At 52.4% G+C, this 20,196-nt stretch overlaps 2 protein-coding genes and 1 pseudogene across 3 annotated transcripts; 1 reads left to right on the top strand and 2 right to left on the bottom strand.

Annotated features, from left to right (window-relative positions):
- Nucleotides 1-537: 537 nt before the first annotated feature.
- Nucleotides 538-11,299, top strand: Cdh24 (cadherin 24). 2 transcript variants are annotated; one of them, XM_074068391.1, is made up of 14 exons: nt 538-658; nt 1,967-2,013; nt 2,183-2,511; nt 2,739-3,033; nt 3,221-3,340; nt 3,414-3,581; nt 3,760-3,947; nt 4,420-4,673; nt 5,730-5,866; nt 8,216-8,337; nt 8,417-8,528; nt 8,767-9,015; nt 9,925-10,917; nt 10,999-11,299. In XM_074068391.1, exons 3-13 carry the CDS (start codon nt 2,311-2,313, stop codon nt 10,419-10,421), a joined length of 2,343 nt encoding a protein of 780 aa, XP_073924492.1. In that variant the 5' UTR covers nt 538-658; nt 1,967-2,013; nt 2,183-2,310; the 3' UTR covers nt 10,422-10,917; nt 10,999-11,299. The 2 variants fall into 2 exon arrangements, with proteins under 2 accessions (XP_073924492.1, XP_073924493.1); XM_074068392.1 differs by having other exon boundaries at nt 2,853-3,033.
- A 3,938-nt stretch (nt 11,300-15,237) lies between these two features.
- Psmb11 (proteasome subunit beta 11) lies at nt 15,238-16,138 on the bottom strand. Its single transcript, XM_020162597.2, has one exon. It carries the CDS (start codon nt 16,136-16,138, stop codon nt 15,242-15,244), a length of 897 nt encoding a protein of 298 aa, XP_020018186.1. The 3' UTR covers nt 15,238-15,241.
- A 2,111-nt stretch (nt 16,139-18,249) lies between these two features.
- Nucleotides 18,250-18,675, bottom strand: LOC109685661 (mitochondrial import inner membrane translocase subunit TIM14 pseudogene; annotated as a pseudogene).
- Nucleotides 18,676-20,196: the final 1,521 nt, after the last annotated feature.

Genomic DNA, 20,196 nt, shown 5'->3' on the forward strand with positions numbered 1-20,196 from the left:
ACCTCCGCCCTCCCGCCTATGTCGTGCCTCGGTCCCTGACCTGTTCCCTGGGTTGTTCTGCTATCCTTAAGTGCACCCCAGCCGTCCCACTACCGTGCTGTGTACAGGCTCCCATGGTGCCGCCTAGCAGCTACACGAGTACCAAGAGCCGGTCCGGGAACAGACAGCCGGGTCTCCGCAGTGGGGTCCTGATTCCCCGCCTGCGGCGCGCTCGCCCCTTGCCCAGCTGCGGGCGATGTCCTGGCCGCTTCGCGTTTGCGGATGCATCCTCTCTCCCAGTTCTTCGCAAATGGCCTGGCGCCGTGGCCTGGACGTCCTCCCGCCCGAGTGCCCGGCCGGGCCGGGAGGGGAACCGCATCTGTATGCGCCCAGCACCTCGAAGCGCCGCCCCCGCCCCCGCCGCGCGGGCCAGGCTGGCCGGGGAGGGTCGGAGGCTGGGCTCTCCTCTCCCGCGCGGCGCGGAGCCGCCTCGCTCCTCCGCAGGCGGAGCCTCCTTCCCCCGCCCCCTCCGTCTCGCTCCCTTGTTCTCGCCGGGGCCGCTCAGACCTGCAGCGGAGCCGCGGCGCCCGCTCCGATCCGCTCGGGGCTGCGCCCCGGGAGCCGGCGGCCGGGGCGGCCGAGGAGCTCTTCGCGGTCCTGGGCCCCTCGGCAGTGCCAGGTAAGCGCGCCTGCCGGGAGCCTGGGGTCGGGGATCCTCGGAGGGGCAGCAGGGGGCCCGCAGCCTGCGGGTGTCTTCTGAGCGGTGCGCTCCGTGGCTTCGAGCCCACTGCCGGCTGGCTCCCTTCTCCCGCGCTCTGCCTCTTTCCCTTCTTCCCTCGCACCTCTCCCTTTTTCCTCTCTCGATTTCTCTTCATCCTGCCTTCTCTCTGCCTGTTTGCCTTCTCTGCCCCTTCTCTATCCCCAACCCTTTCTCTCCCTCTTGTCCTGTCTCTCCCCATCTCTTCTGCCTCTTTGCCTTTCCTTCCTTTACCTTTCTCCCCTTTGCTGTCTTTCTCTTTCCCCTTTCCCGCTCTCCTTTCCTTCCCCCGTCGCGTCGCTTTCCTCTTTCTTCCTTTTCTTTCCCACTATCCTGTTTCCCACTCCTCTATTCCCTTCATTCTCTCCTTGTCCCGCCTTCCTCGCTGGTCCCCGGCTTCCCTCCGGCCTCTCTTCCCTCCCCTGGGGAGCTAAGAGATTGTCAGGTGTGTGTCTGCCCTGGGGAGAAGAAGGGGCACAAGCGACAGCTACCTGAGGGGTCCCCCCAAGGAAGAGAGAAAGCAGTGGGAAGGTCCTCTCTCTAGCTCCCTTCCCGCAGCCCCTCCCTTCCTCCCCTGCTCTTGGCTGCTCTCTCTCTCTCCCAGAATGAAGTTCTCAAGGCCTGATCTGCCCCCCACACACACACATGCCCCTCTGCATCCCCACAGAGCCCTATGACTCCTCTCTGCCTTTCAAACACCCAGGCGGCTACCCTGATCTCTTTCCTTTTCTGTTGCGGCTGTCTTTCTCTTGCCATTCTGTCTGTCTCTTAAGCCAGTCTTTCCCTGATTCTTGTTCCAGCCCCCAGTCACACTGTCTCCCCCGCTCTGGGTCAGCCTCCACTTCATTCTCCCCAGTCTCCTAGCCCTGCTAGAAATCTTATCCCTTCTTCTTCCAGCTCTGGCCCCCACTCTGCCTCATGAAACCAGTGTCCCTTAAAGGACTGCAGCTGGTGTGTGGACTGAGGAAAGGGTCTGGAGAGGTGGGGTCCCCACAGGGGAAGGACTTTCATAGGCTGTCACGCTGTCTTAGGCTGCACTCCTTGTCATGTCAGCCTGACCCTAGACACCTTAAGGCCACACCTATGAATCCCAACCCCTTAATTTTAAGCCCTTCCTCTGGTAGCCTCACCTCCCCTGGTCCCCTGGTTACATGCCCAAGGTGGGAAGACAGGGGCCAAATTTGGGAGTCCAAGCCCTCCTAGAATCTCCTCTCCTGTTTTCCTCTCCAGCTTTTCAGAGTTGACGGCCCAAGATTTATCAGCTTGAAGGACTGGAGGTGAATACAGGCAAAGTCTGGGTGGAGGGAAGGATCAGACTGTCAACTCTTAGTCTGGATTCTGGGGAGCGGGGTGTCTGGTTCCTTGGAGATCTGGTGTTCAGCATCTAATTTTAGAGAGGAGAGGGTTTAGGGTTTCTTTGACCCTGAGCAACTACCTGTCCTACAGGTGTGGATCCATGGGGTAGCCCCAACGCATCTGCCCCTCTGCCCCAGCCAGCTCATGGGCCACCTGGGCCAGCCCAGGCTCAGCACCCAGGGCCAGTGAACAGAGCCCTGTTTGGCTGAAGTCCAAACATGTGGGGCCTCGTGAGGCTCCTGCTGGCCTGGTTGGGTGGCTGGGGCTGCATGGGGCGTCTGGCAGCACCAGTTCGGGCCTGGGCAGGGTCCCGGGGACACCCGGGACCTACACTGCTGCGGACCCGAAGGAGCTGGGTCTGGAACCAGTTCTTTGTCATTGAGGAATATGCTGGTCCAGAGCCTGTCCTTATTGGCAAGGTAAGGATCGACCTCTCCCACATCTACTGACCACTCTGCCAGGACCATAGGCCCTGCCTTGCAGCCCATCACTTCTGCTATGACCTTGGTCCCTTAGGACTCAACACTCCACTCAAGCCTAGACTCTTTTCTTGTTTTTTTTTTGGTGGTGGTACTGGGGTTTGAACTGCTTTAATCATTGGTCCCTGCACTGGGAGCCTCCTGCCATTTTTCCCTGACTCCTACAGCTGCACTCAGATGTTGACCGGGGTGAGGGCCGCACCAAGTACCTGCTGACTGGGGAGGGGGCAGGCACTGTATTTGTAATTGATGAGGCCACAGGCAATATCCATGTGACCAAGAGCCTGGACCGGGAAGAAAAGGCACAATATGTACTACTGGCCCAAGCTGTGGACCGAGCTTCCAACAGGCCCCTGGAGCCCCCATCAGAGTTCATCATCAAAGTACAAGACATCAACGACAATCCACCTGTATTTCCCCTCGGGCCCTACCATGCCACAGTGCCCGAGATGTCTAATGTTGGTGAGTACCCCAGCTTTGAATGCCCTGGATCCCATCTCCTGAGCTCCTGCACCTCTCCTCCCTTTGCAATTGGTCCCAGAACCCACCTCCTTTAATTCAGTCTCCCTCACATGTGGGTCACCATTATCTCCTGTTTTTTCCCATCTGGACCTGCTCCTGCTTAATGGGTTGCTGGGATCCCCTACAGGGACATCAGTGATCCAGGTGACTGCTCATGACGCTGATGACCCCAGCTATGGGAACAGCGCCAAGCTGGTGTACACTGTTCTGGATGGACTGCCTTTCTTCTCTGTGGACCCCCAGACTGGTGAGGATAGAGCTCAGGAGCCTGGTAGGGCAGCCACAGGGACAAGCATCCCTGACCCAGTGTCTGTCCCTAGGAGTGGTGCGTACAGCCATCCCCAACATGGACCGGGAGACACAGGAAGAGTTCTTGGTGGTGATCCAGGCCAAGGACATGGGCGGCCACATGGGGGGGCTGTCGGGCAGCACTACAGTGACGGTCACCCTCAGCGATGTCAACGACAACCCCCCCAAGTTCCCTCAGAGTAAGCTAGCAGTACTGTGCCTGGGCTGTCCTTTAACCACCCCACCCGTATGGCCTCTGGAGAAGCTATCCCTCCCCACCCTTACCCCAGCCAGATGCAGGGAGAAGGAAATGCTAGGGGTACTGAGGAGGGTGGGGGACCTCTCTGAGAACACATCTCCCCTCTGCCCTCCCCCAAGGCCTGTACCAGTTCTCTGTGGTGGAAACGGCTGGGCCTGGCACCCTGGTGGGTAGGCTACAGGCCCAGGACCCAGACCTGGGGGACAACGCTCTCATGGCGTACAGCATCCTGGATGGGGAAGGGTCGGAGGCCTTCAGCATCAGCACAGACTCCCAGGGTCAAGATGGACTCCTCACTGTCCGGAAGGTTAGCCTCCTGCCTGTAACATCTGCAGACTCAGCTCAGTGATGGAGCACATATCTAGCAATCCTGAGGCCCTGGGTTTGATCCCCAGCACTACAGAAAGCAAAAACAAGAAACACCTGCAGACTCACTTGTACCTGCCTCCTGCCCCACCCAGGCATATTTTTAACTGGTCTTCTAGAACACACTCAGGACCCTTGTGTTAAAGCTTAGAGATTGTGGTCATCTCCTCTTTCAGATGAGGCTCTCAAGTCTGGAAAGGGGAAGTGACAGGCTCAAGGTCATTTAACAAGTCTGGGGCAGTCCTAGTGTCACTGGCTATGCAACATACTGCCTACCTGACCACTGAGGGACCACAGCCCCTCCAGTGCCACCCCTCTTCAGCATGGATGCCTGTGGGGAAGGGACTTTCCACCTGTGAGCTGGGCCTGCCCTGGTTTCCACAGGCCTCACTTTCTCTCTCCCCTCACCATAGCCCCTAGACTTTGAGACCCGCCACTCCTACTCCTTCCGCGTAGAAGCCACCAACACACTCATCGACCCAGCCTACCTGCGGCGAGGTCCCTTTAAGGATGTAGCCTTAGTGCGTGTGGTTGTGCAGGATGCCCCGGAGCCACCTGCCTTTACCCAGGCCACCTACTACTTGGCAGTGCCTGAGAACAAGGCTCCTGGGACCCTGGTGGGCCAGATCTCAGCCACTGACCTGGACTCCCCAGCCAGCCCAATCAGGTGAGCTGGGGTATGAGCTGAGGAGGAGTGGGGTCTCCAGGAAGGAGTTCAGATGCTTCCAGACAATTCTAGGATGTGCCCCCTTTGCCTTGCTGCAAATCCTACTTTCCAGTCAAGGTCTCCTTCCTCTGCCAGTCTGCAGGCCTAGGTGCCAAGGGACCACACCCAACTCTCCACCTATCCTTCTGGGTAGATTATAGTGGCACCTCTTAGTGGCAATGCAAACAAATATCTCATTTGGTAAGTGGATCTCTATTGGTCACTCCCTAAGTGCTTTGAATTTTACCCAGTCCTCCAGTTTATTCTTTTTTTTTTTTTTTTGGCAGCACTGGGATTTGAACTCAGGGCCTCACGCTTGCTGGGCGGGTGTTGTTAACATTTGAGCCACTCCACCAGCCCACATTTAATTTTTTCAGTGGCCGTGTGAAGTAGATGTCATCATCTCCAGTTGTTTAAAGGCAAACTGTGAGAAATGACTCAAACACTGTATGCACATATGAATAAAATAAAAATTAAAAAATAAATAAATGAAGGCAAACTGTGAGTGGTTAAATAATTTGCCCACAGTGAGTGGCAGAGCTGGGATTCAAAGCCAGACCTGTCTGCCTTGAGAACAGGAACCCTTCCTGCCTCCCTGAGCAGCATCCCTGTCACAGCTCTGCGAGGGAGGTGCTGTTGTCATTCCCATTTTGCAGTTGAATAAAAAAGAGGTCAAATGATTTCCCCAAGGTCACACTGCTGGGGCTGAGGGAAAACAGGGCTGAAACACAGATCCCCAGAATAGAGCCAAAAAGTCTGAAAGATGGGTAGTGTTTATCCTCTTCCACTTCTCTCTTTATCTCTTCCCTGACTCCCATGAAACCAATCTGAGCCTTAGGACCTCCCAGAGATATGACTCTTTTAAGGGAACTCCAACCTGATTTATGGCTCTGGCTGCATGGGGCAGACTCTGCTCAAGAAGCTTGAGCCCAGATGAGCCATGAGGCCAGCAAGGTGAACAGAAGATGGAAGGGAGGGAGGAGTAGCAGCTCCCAGATCAGCCCCCATGTTCCCCAGATACTCCATCCTCCCCCACTCGGACCCAGAGCGTTGCTTCTCCATCGAGCCGGAAGATGGGACCATCCGAACAGCAGTGTCCCTGGACCGGGAGGCTCGTGTCTGGCACAACCTCACTGTGCTGGCCACAGAGCTCGGTGAGGAGGCCTGGGCCCCTGAGGAGGTTGTGTCCTCCTGGCATGTGTCTGAGCATGGGTGGGGAAGGGCAGTGACTGCCATCATACCCGCCCCAGTGTGCAGCTCCTGGTCCTTAGTCTGGAGCCTCACCACCAAGCAGGCCTCCTGTCTCTGGCTGTACTGCTGGGCTCCTGACCCTACATTTGCCCAACTCAGAACCAGTGGGTATTGCCCCAGTGAGACCTTACAGCTCCCAACCTGTGAGTGGCAGACATTGCCCTGATCATTCTCTGCTTCAGGCTGGAGCTGGAAACCAGAAAAGGGCTGTGCACCTCCTCTGGGAGCTAAGTAGGAGTGTACCAGCAGCCCCTCCCAGAGAAGCCCTGCAGGGACCTCCCCCAAGGTAGAGGCGGGATACCAACTCCATGCGCAGGTTCCTCTTGTGTCTCCTCAGTCACCAGCAGCTGGTTCAGCTGCCCCGGCTTGGGGTGAAGGGAACAGCACTCCCTCTGTGAATAGCCCCTTGTCCACCTCCTCCATGCCCCTGATGTCTTCATATGACGTATCAGAGTGTGGCTTACATGTCCATGTTTGTACTCATCAGGGAAGAGCTATATGTTTGTGTACATATACTCAGGAATGTGCAGAATTCCATCTTTGTGAAAAGCACATATATATGCACACATACTTGTGAGTATATGTGCATAACAGGATATATATGTATGTTTACAATTGAATGTATAGAATTATATTTGTATTATTTGTGCATATGTGTGATTGGATGTTCGTATATAGTGTTTTGTACATGTGAGTTTTCATGGACAGATAATAACTTATTACCTGTTGTGTGTCAGGCAGTATTTTAAGTATCAAAAATGGATTAACTGCTAGGCACCAGTTGCTCACACCTGTAATCCCAGCTACTTGGGAGGCTGAAATTGGTAGGATCACAGTTCAAGGCCAGCCCAGGCAAGTATTTTGAGAGACACTGTCTCCAAAATAACCAGACCAAAATGGACTGGAGGCGTGGCTCAAGTGGTAGAGCACTGGCTTTGCAAGTGCAAAGTCTTGAGTTCAAACCTCAGTCCCACAAAAAAAAAAAAAGATTAACTCATTTAATCATCACTTCAACTATATGAGACAGAGAGAATTATTTCCCCATTTTTAAATGAGGAAACTCAAGCAAAGGAAAATTAAATAACTTCCCAAGGTGACACAGAATAAGTGGTGGAGGCATCCAACCCAGTTGGCCTACAGTCTGAGCTGTTGTCTCCTTTACCATACTGCCTTTCATGTGTTTAACTGCATGTGGATGTTTCTGTATATATGCAACCTGGCAGTGCTGTGTATCTGTACTCTGAGAATGTCTGTGTGGATGGTCAAGTGTGTGTTTATATGTAGTATTTTGTGGCTGGTTGCTTGTATATATGCAGCTGCGTGTGTGCCCCCCCCTTGCCAGGTCCTGCTCCTAAACACCCCCTCACCGCTACCAGATATTGGCTGGCAGTCCTGGAACCTTCCTTACTTCAGTGAAGGAATGGACACCATCCCCATCCTTCCTCTAGATTATCCCAGGCCCTAGGGCCATGCACCCCACTCAACCTCCCCTGCCGAGGCTACGACCTCCCAGCTAGCTCTCCCCTGCCTAGGGAATGGCTAAAGGAATTGGGAGGCTCAGCATAGGAGAGGTGACAATGATACAAACTGCATTCTCTCTTGGATGGGATTGGCAGTGATAAGCAAGGTAGAGTACTATGGGATGAAGTCGCCTGATGAAGGAGATGGGTGAAGGGGGGTTCTGGGCTCTGTATCGCATAGAAGCTCCTCCTTCTCCAAGGTCAACTCTAAGTTATACAAATTGCTACACTTCAGATTCCCAGACCTCGCCTCTGATGGGATGTGTGTGTGTGTGTGTCCATCCCATTGGGGCTGTGCATGGCACTGTGCATATCAAACATGTGCTTCATGTGTGTTGCACTTGTTTTAAACACTCATCTACTGGATATATTCTATGGATATATATATTTCATGGCTGATCTTTGGACATAACCTGTATGAACCCTATCACTCATTTATGCACGTGCCACATTTATGTACTTGCATGAGTCATTGGACACATATGTCATGGAGCTGCATTCCTATTACATGTTTATTGTATATTATGTTTATCTTGGGTACTTCCTGAATATCATATGCATTTGGCATTGTTCCATTCACTTTACAACATGGTTTGCTGCTTGCATATTACATGCTTATGTCATATGCTACATGCTCTGTACCATGATTGGCACTCATGCCTCTGCATCATGTATGGTGTATGTCAACTGTGTTGTGTATGCATGTGTGGTGTGTATGTGTTCTGGCTTCAGACAGCTCCGCACAGGCCTCCCGTGTGCAAGTGGCCATCCAGACCTTAGATGAGAATGACAATGCTCCCCAGCTGGCTGAGCCCTATGATACTTTCGTGTGTGATTCTGCAGCCCCTGGCCAGGTGAGCAGCTGAGGCAGATGGATTGGGATCCAAGGCCTCCAGCAGCCCACTCCATCCAAGCCTTTCTTCTTCCTCCCAGCTGATTCAAGTCATCCGGGCCCTAGACAGAGATGAAGCTGGCAACAGTAGCCGAGTCTCTCTTCAAGGTCCTCTGGGCCCTGATGTCAACTTCACTGTCCGGGACAACCGTGGTGGGTAACCTTCCCCAACCATGCCCATGCCTGCCTCCCTTCTCCTGTCCTCTTCCATCACCCCCAGTCCAGCCTGCCTGACCCCCATCCCACCTGTGGTGCCTTCCACACAACAGAAGGTAGGTGCACATTTACACTCACTTGTTTGCTCTTTGCAAACCTTCCTGTGTATTTGGCGGGACCAGCCTTACCAGGAAGGTGTCCCAGGAGGTGCCCCAACACTTTCCCTTTCCCACAGATGGCTCTGCCAGCCTGCTGCTGCCCTCCCGCCCTGCTCTGCCCCGCCAGGCCCCCTACCTGGTTCCCATAGAACTGTGGGATTGGGGGCAGCCAACCCTGAGCAGTACGGCCACAGTGACTGTCAGCGTGTGCCGTTGCCGGCCTGATGGCTCCGTGGCATCCTGTCGGCCCGAGGCTCAGCTCTCACCCACTGGTCTCAGCACTGGTGCCCTGCTTGCCATCATCACCTGTGTGTGTACCCTGCTCGGTGAGTCAGGTCACAATAGGACATAGATGTGGGATGTGGGCCTCTGAAGGGGGAAGGGTGTATAAAGAAGGACCAGATCTCTGGATATAGGGCTTGAATAACCCCTCATCCTGGATTTTTCTCACCACCTGATATGTCCAAGAGAAAAGCTTGGACCTCATGTCCCTGACCTGCCAATCTGTGGCGGTTACAAACCATAAAAACTATTGGACCTACACCTGTGCCAAATGTGCTGGGGCCCATCACTTATGATATTTCATTTTATCCTTTCAACAACCCAAAGCAGTTAAGTATGTTTTCTGTTTCCTGCATAAGTAAACTAAGGATCAAAGAAATTCAGACAAGGCCAGGCATGGTGGTGCACATGTCTAATCCCAGCTACTTGGGAAGCAGAGATCAGGAAGATCCAGATTGGAGGCCAGCCCTAGCAAAAAAATTAGTGAGACCCTATGTAAAGAGAAAAAGTTGGGTGCAGTGGCTCCACGCCTGTGATCCCAGCTACACTGGAGGCATAGGTAAGGAGATCATGGTCCAAGGCTTGTCCCAATCAGGGGACCCTATGTAAAAAATAATAACTAAAGCAAAAAGGGCTGGGGGTGTGGCTCAAGTGGAAGAGCACCTGCCTAGCAAGGGTCTAAGTTCAAACCCCAGTACTACTACTACCACTACACACACACACACACACACACACACACACACACACACACACACACAGTGCAGAGAAGTTAAACAATTCCCAGGGTCTCACAACAAGTAAGGGGTGAACTCTGCATTCAGTGCAAGGCTTGTCAGATGTCACATGTGGGGTTTGAAGCATGGGTCACAGTGCCTTTCGCCTGCTCAGCCTGAGTTCAGCAGGAACCAGCCACCCTGTTCCCGCCTGCTGACTCAGCACATGCACACTTGCAGCCCTGGTGGTGCTCTTCGTGGCCCTACGGCGGCAGAAGCAAGAAGCACTGATGGTCCTGGAGGAGGAGGACGTCCGCGAGAACATCATCACCTATGACGACGAGGGCGGCGGCGAGGAGGACACTGAAGCCTTCGACATCACTGCTCTGCAGAACCCCGACGGGGCGGCCCCGCCGGCTGGCCTACCCGCGCGCCGCGACGTGCTGCCCAGGGCCCGGGGGCCACGCCAGCCCAGGCCACCCGGCCCGGCAGACGTGGCCCAACTCCTGGCGCTGCGGCTGCGCGAGGCAGACCAGGACCCCAGCGTGCCTCCCTACGACTCCGTGCAGGTGTACGGCTACGAAGGCCGGGGCTCTTCCTGCGGCTCCCTCAGCTCCCTGGGCTCGGGCAGCGAGGCCGGCGGCGTCCCAGGCCCGTTGGAGCCACTGGACGACTGGGGTCCACTTTTCCGCACCCTGGCCGATCTGTATGGGGCCAAGGAGCCCCCGGCCCCCTGAGCGCCCGCCCTGGCCCGCCGCGGTGGGGCAACCCGCACAGGCCCTCTGAGTGAGCCCCACAGGGTCCAGGCAGGCGGCAGCAGCCCAGGGGCCCCAGGCCTCCTCCCGGCCCCTGTGTCCCTCCTTCCTTCCCCAGGGCACCCGCGCTCTTACCTCCCACTTCTAAGTCGGTCTGTGTGTCTCTCTCTCCAGGGATCTGTCTGTGACACTCTCCCTCTGTCAGGGTCTGGGTTTTGTGACTCTGACCTTGAACCTGTCCTCTCACTGTGATTCTCCGTGGCTGTTTTTGTCTCTGCGACTCTAAGCCTCTCACTCTGTCTCCCTTGCCCACACACATGCTCTGTGTCTGTCTCCCGCCCTCATCTTCCCTCCTCTTTGGGTCCCTGTGACTGGCTTTTTGAGTTTTCTTTGTTTTTGTTTCTGATGTCCATCCCAAAAGTAAAAGAAACTTCCAGCCACTGCTGCCCACCCTCCTGCAGGGGACGCTCTGCCCCAGGTCAGTGCCCTAGACTGTGTAGGAGGGGGTGGACCAAAACCCCTCCCCACCTCTGCCTCTCATGCTCTCCTGTCCTTACAGACCTGCCCGCATGGTTCCATCCATCACTCATGGCCTCATCCTGGCTCCACCGGCCTCCAGCAGAAGGAGGGAGCCAGCCTGCCTCCCAGGGTGAGAGCTCCAGCCCCCACGTGGCCGCCTCCCTGGAGCTCTAACCAGCTGTCAGCCTGTCCTGGCCATCCCAGCTTCGGGCATTGTCTTGTGTGCTTCCCAGGCCCCAGAGGGGAAGAGGGAAGAAAAGGAGAAGGCAGCTGAGGAAGGGGAAAGAAGGAGGAAGGGGAGGGGCCTCCATCTCTAATTTCATAATAAACACTTTATTTTGTAAAGCCAGGGTGCTGCTTCTGTTTCTGTGCTCCGGTTTTCTGGACAGAGCTTCTTCTCTGCAGAAGGATGGGAGGAGAGACCTGTCATCTCCCAGCTCATTCCTTCTCCTTGGGGGAATCCACTTCAAGATCTCTAGGTAGAGGAGGGTTTGGATCATTCAATTTGGAGAGAGAGAGATGATAATGACTGCGGCCCCACTCCCACCATCAGGAGGTTCCCTGTAGGTCTCAGGCCAACGTCCCCTTACAAGAGGGGAAGGTGGGCAGGAGGAATACAGGTGAGAGCTAGCAGAAGAGAGGACAGATAGAAGGCTGAGAACAAAAGAGGAGGTTCCGGGTTAGGAAAAAAACGTGGGTGAGTAGACAGCCAACCCTTTCTGGGCCTGTAGTGCCAGTACTGAAAGAGGGGGCCTCCTAGAATGAGACCCTCCCTATACTCCCACCTTTAATTCTCCCCCTGCCAAATATTAGTCTTGATGGAGCATGAAAGAAGAGGGGGAGGACGCAGGGAGGCTTGCTGTTGGGCAAAATAAATCAGCAGGAGTGGCAGCTAAGGCGACTGCCAGCATCCCCAATGCCCCCTTCCTGAGGTAGAGAATGGGTCTGCCTACAAACAGCACAAGACCCAGGCCTCTTACTCCAGCAGGGCTCATAGAGATACATGGGAATAGCTGGGTCAGGACAGGTCCTTGTGCTCCTCCCTGTTAAGCACGTGTGCTGGCAATTGGGGAAAACTGCTTTGATGGGAACATTTCTTCTCACACTTTCCATACCTGATGGGTTAGAGTTAGAGCAACCAGGTGGTGGGAGGACAAGGAGCCTCGCTCTGGGACTGCTTGGTATTTACTCTGTCGAAGCTGAAACCCTAGACCCCTAACAGGCCAAGGGCCTGGGTAAGAGCCAGCCGTCTATCTCTCCAAGACCTCTGCAGACTGAGAAAGCAGCATCCCAAGCAGGGCATGGGTGGGGGAAACAAGTCTTTGGGTTCAAGGCAGAAAGGGCACGGTCTCTGCCCCTTTGCTCACCCTGATACCTGCATCAGATCTTCAGGAATTGCTGGAGCAATGGAGGAAATGACTCACTGGTCTGTCTCAGATACAGAGGGGCACTGGAATAGGATGCTGGCCTTGCCTGCCCAGCCCTTCCTCCCCTCACATTCCCCTGGAGTCCTCCCCCAAGTGAGTAAAAACTTAGAGGAGCCTGGCACCTGTGGCTCACACCTGTAATTTTAGCTACTCAGGAGGCAGAGATCAGGAGGATCAAGGCCAGCCTTGGCAAATAGTTCTCCAGACCCTATCTCAAAAATACCCAACAACAACAAAAAAAAGGGCTGGTGGAGTGGCTTAAGGTGTAGAGTGCCTGCCTAGCAAGTGTGAGGCTCTGAGTCCAAACCCCAGCACCACCAAAAAGAAAAAAAAAAAAAAAAATCTTGGAGGAAAAAGTTCTTATTCCCCCGACCTCCCCCCACCCCCGCCTCTGGTCCTGGGGCTTGAATTCAGGGACTACATCTTGAGCCACTCCACCAACCCTTTTTTGTAATGTTTTTCTTGAGACAGAGTCTCACAAAGTATTTGCCCAGGCTGGCTTCGAACCACAATCCTCCTGATCTCTGCCTCTTGAGTAGCTGGGATTATAGGTGCGAGCCACTGGCGCTCGGCTCCTCCAAGTTTTTACAAGACAGGGAAACAGTCTTCTCAACAAGACCTATGAGCTTAAATATCTCATCATTTGGAAGAACAGGACCTGTCAAATGAAGTACAGATAGACAGAACCTGAAAGGAAAGTGAGGGGAAGAAGGAGGAGAAGCTAGGAGAAAATGTAAGAAGACAGGGCTCATCTTCAAGTCCTCCCTCTCAGGGTTCCATCCTTCTTATCCAGTTTGGGAAAGGGAGGGGTACAGAGCATCTCAGGAGAGTGAGCTGCATGTTCTTCACAGCAGCCTTTGGCTGGAGTCAGGTGTCAATTCAGGCCCCAGGCCATCTCTCAATCCCTGCCTTTATTAGCTGCCTGAGAGCCTAAGAATAGGTTCTTAACTTAAAGGGAAACAGCAGCAGACTGGACAAAGTACACCCCCCAACCCCCCTACCCCCACCCCCCACAAAGGAGGGGCAAGGCCTGGCACTGTTCCTCATAAGATACTACCCCCACCCCCTTATTCAGGTGTTGCTCTTTTCTCTTCTAGTCTATTTTCTGGTTCCTGCACAAGGGAACTGCACATGTATCACCTGCCACACTCAAGTGTACATACCCACCTATATCACTCACATACACCTGCACACAGACCTACATACATCTGTGGACAGGAATCTACCTGCACCCTATGCCTGAGTCAATCAAATACATAAACCACATGCAAAAACTACTCTTTCTTACCAGCTTCTCCAGGACTAGGATGTTCCTTTGGTTACCACTCCCAGAGTCTCACACCTCCTCCCTTGAGGCTGGGAGAAGGTAAGAGATGAAGAGGGTTGCTGTAGAGGCCACCTGGCCAGATTCCTAAACCTGGCTTGCAGGCTAGTTGTCCTGTCCTAGGCACCTTTCTGTGATCCTTTCCCCTACCACAGGTTCTCCCACCTCTGTCCCCACTGCTTTTCTTTGTGGAGCTCCCTAACTTTCCTTCCTCCTCTCCAGAGTCTGAAGAGTCAGGGTCTGAGCCTGGAAGTTTCCTCCTGTCTGGGCAGCCCCTGCCTGGAAGAATTCTTAGCCTGAGGTGCAGGTGTATCCAGTAGGGAGAAATGGCTGTTACTCTTGGGACTAGAAGGAGTGGGAGAAGAGAAAAGATGTTACAGTAACCTTCCTTCAGGTCCCATATCCTTGGCCAACTCTGTTTTCTCCTCCTGGCCTGGGGAGAAGGCAGTGGACCTCCTGGAGCTGCCAGCCTGGACCTTCAAATCAGGGCTCACAGGGAGCTGGAAAGGGGGCAAGAAGGGGAGGAGGGTCAGGAGAAGATGTGCTAGCTGAGAATGCTCACTGGCACAGTCGCCTCCCTCTTCTCTTCATTCTCCAGAGGGAGCATCAGGAAGAAGAGGCTGGAGTGAAGGAAAGGGAAGAAAGGAGGAGGAAGTCTGGCAGGGTAGAGAGCAGGGTTGGGCTATGGGGATGGCTCCAGGTCAGAGGAGACTGGGTGGACGTAGCTTCCCTGAGCTCATCCCTCTGAGCACTCCAGTTCCTTGGAATTCATTCCTCTTTGACCATAAGGCGAGGGCTTAGTCCAGCTATTCTCTCTCCATATCACTCCTCAGAAGCCAGGAGGGAAGAGAGAAAAGGGCTGGGAGGGGAGCACAGCTCTAGAGGAGAAGGCCTGGATCTAAGTCCCATTACTGCACCTACTGTGCAACCTGGGCATGTCACCTAACTGTGAACCTGATCCCTCTTCTGGGAAGTGAAGAGCATTGTACCTCAAAGGGCTGTCATGAGAACAGCACTCAGCACAGGAGTAATCATTACAGTCATTACAATCACAGCAGAGGAGGACCTACGAGACAAGTCCATCACCAACAAAAGGTACCCACCCAGTGATGGGCCCCACACTTGTCTGGGTTGCTCTCCCCACGTCATTCAGTGAGAGATGCTCCTCTCCTGGCTGTCCTACCTCACCAAGGTGAGAAAGTGACCATGAAAAAGAAATGAAGACTCTGAGATTCAGACAGATAAAGACCAAAACAGAGAACAGAGACTGAGGATGAGATGGGGGAAAGCAGAAAAGAGGAGGAAAGCAAAAGACAGTCTAACACCTAGCATGGGATCTGGCATGAAGCAGACATACCGCAAGTGTTTGCTGAAACAGCTTGGAGCCAAGAAGGAGGCTGGACCAACCCACTGGGCATCAGTAAGGACATACGGGAAATAGAAAGGGTGGGGACATGGAACAAATGAAGCAGGCAACTGAGAAGGGCTGGAGACAGATGTCATAAGGCTGCTCACAGGGTCCCCTCCCCCACTCACAGCCTCTCAGTCTCTGCAGGCATCCTAGAGTCTGGTGTCATCTCCCCTGGCCCTGAAGACAGTTCATCTTCTCCAGCTCTGTGGGGCGTGGAAGGATGGATCTTGCCATCTTCTGCCTCCGTCACAGGCTCTGGCTCCCGGAGCTCCTCCAGTTCCATGTACAAGACACAGGCATCATCGCGTGATACATATTCCCATCCACTCTCCCGCACGTGAAAAAGGTCTACTGAGCCCCCTGAGTAGGCATCGCGGTGGGTGGCATGGGCAACAGCACAGCGGGCCAGGGCATAAGCTTCTGGGATGGTCATGTCATAGTTGTAACTGCGGTCCAGCACACCATAGGCATAGGGAGATCCAGAGCCCACAGAGAAGATGTCCCCCTGCAGGCAGGTACCATTGCTGTAGACGTAGAAGAGGGCAGGTCCGGAGCGGTCCCAGCCACACAGGGCAGTAGCCACACACAGATCCAGACCCCGGTAGCGGGACATCATGGCTGATAGAAGCTTGGCTGCACTGGCCACACTGGGCAGGTGCCCCTCCCTCAGTGCCCGAAGTCGCAGCTCCCGCTGTAGCACCCGATACCATGTGACACAATCAGCAGAGGTGCCAGAAGTGGTACCCAGGAGGTGCTGGTGCACAGGGATGACCTTGCGTGAGGCTGGACAGGCCACATAGCTACCACAGGAGGAACGTGTGTCGGCTGCAGCAATGACGCCATGACGGAAGCGGAAGGCTAGGGTGGTGGTGCCGTGGGCTAGCCTGGGGCCATGGGTCTGCAGGAAGGTTTGAGGGTCACAGCCTCGGGGCATGGCCCAGTCATCTGCCAGAGGCAGACGAGAGGATGGTCCTCTGCTGTCATGAGCCTGCCACTTGCACACATCCTGCAGAGCCATCCCTGAGGCTGAGTGAAGGTGTCCAAAGTGAAGGTGGAAGTACCAGGGCAGGGATTTGTGGACTAAGGTCAGGTTCGGGGGAGAGGGACGCTACAGAGAAGCTGGGCTGCAGCCAGACCCAGTAACTAAGGCATACAAGCTGACGCTTCGTTTCTCCCCAACTCCAAACCAGGCTTTGGAATTGGCTAATGGAACAGCCCCCTCTTCCTCAGAGGGGAGACAGGGTGGGCCAGTGGAGTGTCCAGCACTGGGAAGATGCTATCCATCAGTCATACTTTTGCCTTCTGCTGACTGTGATGCATCTGAGAGTCACCTACAGAGTCTCCTGTCTGTCATCCTATAACTGCCAGAGGGGGAGTAGGGCTGGGGAAACTGCAAAGTAAAGGAGAATGGGCACAAGAGGAAGAGCAGAGCTGGGTCTGTGAGTTGTTTTGTTTTGTTTTTCCTGTGTGGAACCTTGGGCATTCAAAGACAAATGAGGCTCTGCCCCTGGCCTGAGAGAGCTCCCAACATGGGGTGAGTAAAGACAACTCAGAATACAGAACTGTGGACCCACTGATGTTGGATCCAAGCCCAGGGAATTCTGAGGCTCAGTTAATACTGTCAACTCATAGGAAAAACAAAATGAACTGAGACCAACATAGAAGAAAGTTTTGTAAAGGGGGAAAAGAGAAAGAGGCTCAAACACCTTCTAGAAAGGCAGGTTACTGAGAGGCAAGGGTTACTGAAGGAAAACCAGAACCTGGAGGTCTCTTTCTCATCTGCTTTAGGGATGAAGGTGTCCTACTGTCAGTGTACAAAGATGACATCCTGTCTGTGTATGTAGTTCAGTGCTAGAGCACTTGCCTAGTATGTCCAAGGCTCTGGGTTCCATCACCAGCACCACACACACAAAAAAATTTTCCAAATATGACATTCCTATCAATGCTTTGGCAATCTCACTTGACTTGTGTTAGAGTCCTAAGGATAGCCAGATGTGGTGATATGCACCTGTGATCCCAGCACTCAAAAGGCTGAGACAGGAAGACTGCAAGTTTCAGGCTAGCCTGGGCTACATAGTGAGATTTTGTGTTTAAAAAAAAAAGAAAGGCATGAGGATGAAAGGACCTAGTGCCATTCCCTTCTGGTCCCTCTTCTGCTCAATAGCTCACATCAGCAGGTAAGCTGGCTTGTAGCTGTAGGGCAAGAGAAACAACTGACCTTGACCCCATAACACTGAGTGTAAATCTTAGACCAACCAGGAGTGATATGGGGTGGGGTTGGTGAATCCTGGGGGACAACTGTCCCCTCAAAGAAATGTCACAGATTGAGGCAGAGTGACAAGTTACAACTTCTTCCAGCATCATGTGGAGTATATTTTACTAAACATTGCAGCTCAGTGCTTAAGGGCCAGTGTAAGCATGTCATGGGGAGACTGGAGGAACCATCAGGGCACGCAGAAGTCCACCCAGGCCGCCCTTCCCTTGTGTAGCACCACCTGGGAATCATACTGAAGAGATAAGAAGAACTCCCCTTTCTAAAGACTAAGTGTTAGACTCTAAATAAGGATGGGCTGTCACCTCCCTAAGGCACACCATTATCAAGTCAGGTCCAGACAGTTGAATGACCTCCTACATGGCAACTTCCAGTCTCCCACTCTAAAACAAAGATATGTTTCCCTAAGATATCATTCAAATCCTGTGTCTCCTCTGCTAAGAAACCAGAAAATAAAAGGCAAACTCAGGCTAACTTTTTTTGGCACTGTTGGAATTTGAACTCAGGGCCTCATGCTTGCTAGCAGGCACTCTACCATTTGAGCCATTCCACAAGCCCCCAGACTAGCATTTAAGGTCCTCTCCAGTCCAGTCCAAATCCAACCACCACACCGTCTTTCCTCTCTATTCCTAACAGATCTCCCCTATTTAAATCCTATCCCTCAACATCTGTCTTAAGTACCACCTACTCTGAAAATTCTTCCCAGGTAGGTGTGGGCTGAGAAAGGAAAGGCTGTAGGTTTGTTTTTTCAGTTCAGTTTTATATATTATTTATTTATTTATTGTAGCTCTCAGGCATTTTATTATAAAATTTGGTACTCATACACATAAATTAAACTAATATGAACTTAAAATTCATCATACATTAACTTCAGTTTTAGCTGGACCTTCCAGTAAATCTTAAGCTTCATTGATTTTGGTTGCTGTATAAGGAGATCCTTCTTTGGGTGATTTAAGAGCATAATTCATCCATGAGCATCTCTTATTTTTCCTTTATTGGCAGTATGGCTTACATTTAGTATTAACGCTGCTTCCCATTTTGTCATTTGGGGTTCAAACCATTCTCTGTAATAGCAGATTTTGGTAGACTTTGAAAAACCAGTTTTTACTTGAGTCTCCATATGCTTCATGTCTTGTAAAACATTAATGGCTACAAATCCTGTGGCAGCAATGATTAGTCCAACTGCTATCACTGAACTGGCCATGGTTAGGCTCCTTCTCCCCCTCCACAAGGAGCAGGGTTCATCCCAGCCCAAAGGCCACCGCCACCAACTTTATCACAAAGTGACACAGCCACAGCCAGGGGAACACAAACCTCCCAACTACAGGAGTGCACATCTATAATCCTAGCTACTCAGAAGGCAGAGATCAGAAGGATGGTGGTTCAAAGCCAGCCCCCGGGCAAATAGTTCGAGAGACCCTATCTCGAAAAAAACTATCACAAAAAGGGCTGGTGGAGTGGCTCAAGTGGTAAGAATGCCTGCCTAGCAAGTATGAGGCCCTGAGTTCAAACTCCAGTGCTGTTAAAAAAAAAAATTTACATTCAAACCAGTGACTGTGGCTCACACCTGTAATCCTAGCTACTTAGGAGGCTGAGATCAGGAGGATCGCAGTTCTTGGGTACAGCCTGGGCAAATAATTTGGGAAGCCCTATCTCCAAAATAACCAGAGAAAAGTACATTGGAGGTGTGGCTAAAGCAGTAAAGTACCTGCTTGCCCTGAATTCAAACCTCTGTCCCACCAAAAAAAAAAAAAAAAGCCCACAATCACTGGGTGTGATGGTACATACCTGTAATCCCAGCTCTACAGAAGATGAGGCAGGAGTATCAAGAGTTTGAGGTCAGCCTGAGCTACATAGCAAGTTTCAGCACAGCATGGGCTATAGGACATCCTGCCCCCTCCGCTCCCCACTCCCCACAAAAAGCTCACCGTCCAGTAGGAGATAATTTGCAGTGGTGATTGCAAACTAATATATGCTCAATAAACAGAGGTACTTTGCATATTCCACACTATCCAAATGTGAGACACTGATAAAGATTTGCTTCATTACATTCTGGTGGTTGGGCTTGGAAAGAGTTGCCAAATTTAAGCAATAAAAATATAGCACATGCAGAATGTGCTAGGGGATATAAGGGGTAGAGTTGGGCATCACAGGAAAGCAGAATTTAGATGTTGATAGATGTTGCTGCTGGAATCCAACAAGGAAGGCCAGACAGTGACTTCACAGAACCATAAAGCAGGAGGCAACATTTCATACATATGCCCACTTCCTGACTTGTTATAGTTCCCAAAAGAGTTGAAAAGTGAAGGTGAGAGGAGGGAGGAAGAGGCAATGAAATATGGCCCATTCCTGATAAAGAGCCTCCTCTTGGTAAGCTGAAGTTAGAGAATCCCTTGATATATCTTTATGGAGCCTCAACACTCCTTCAGCTCTAAAATGGCAAATTACTATTGACTCAATTATTAAGGTGCTGAACTGAGAATCTACTTTGTGGATTAACCAGGCCCTTTACTTTTCTTTCTTTATTCTTCCATATGCCTTTTAGGCAATTCATCACTTACAATTTCCCCTAGAAGGTAGAATATTGAAGCTTAAAAACTGGTTACTGTTAGGGCTGAGGGAATGCCTAGAAAGTGTGAGGTCCTGAGTTCAAACGCCAGTACTGCCACAAAAAATAATTGATTAATTAGTAAATAAAATTGGTTACTGTTAAAGAATGGCTGTGGAGTGGTGACTACTGCTGTCAAATAAGGGGTACAGCACTTTGTTGTGTTTTTGTTTTTTTTTTAATCACAAACTACTGT

This window comes from Castor canadensis, chromosome 3 (genome assembly GCF_047511655.1).
Source record: "Castor canadensis chromosome 3, mCasCan1.hap1v2, whole genome shotgun sequence".
Classification (NCBI taxonomy): Eukaryota; Metazoa; Chordata; class Mammalia; order Rodentia; family Castoridae; genus Castor; species Castor canadensis.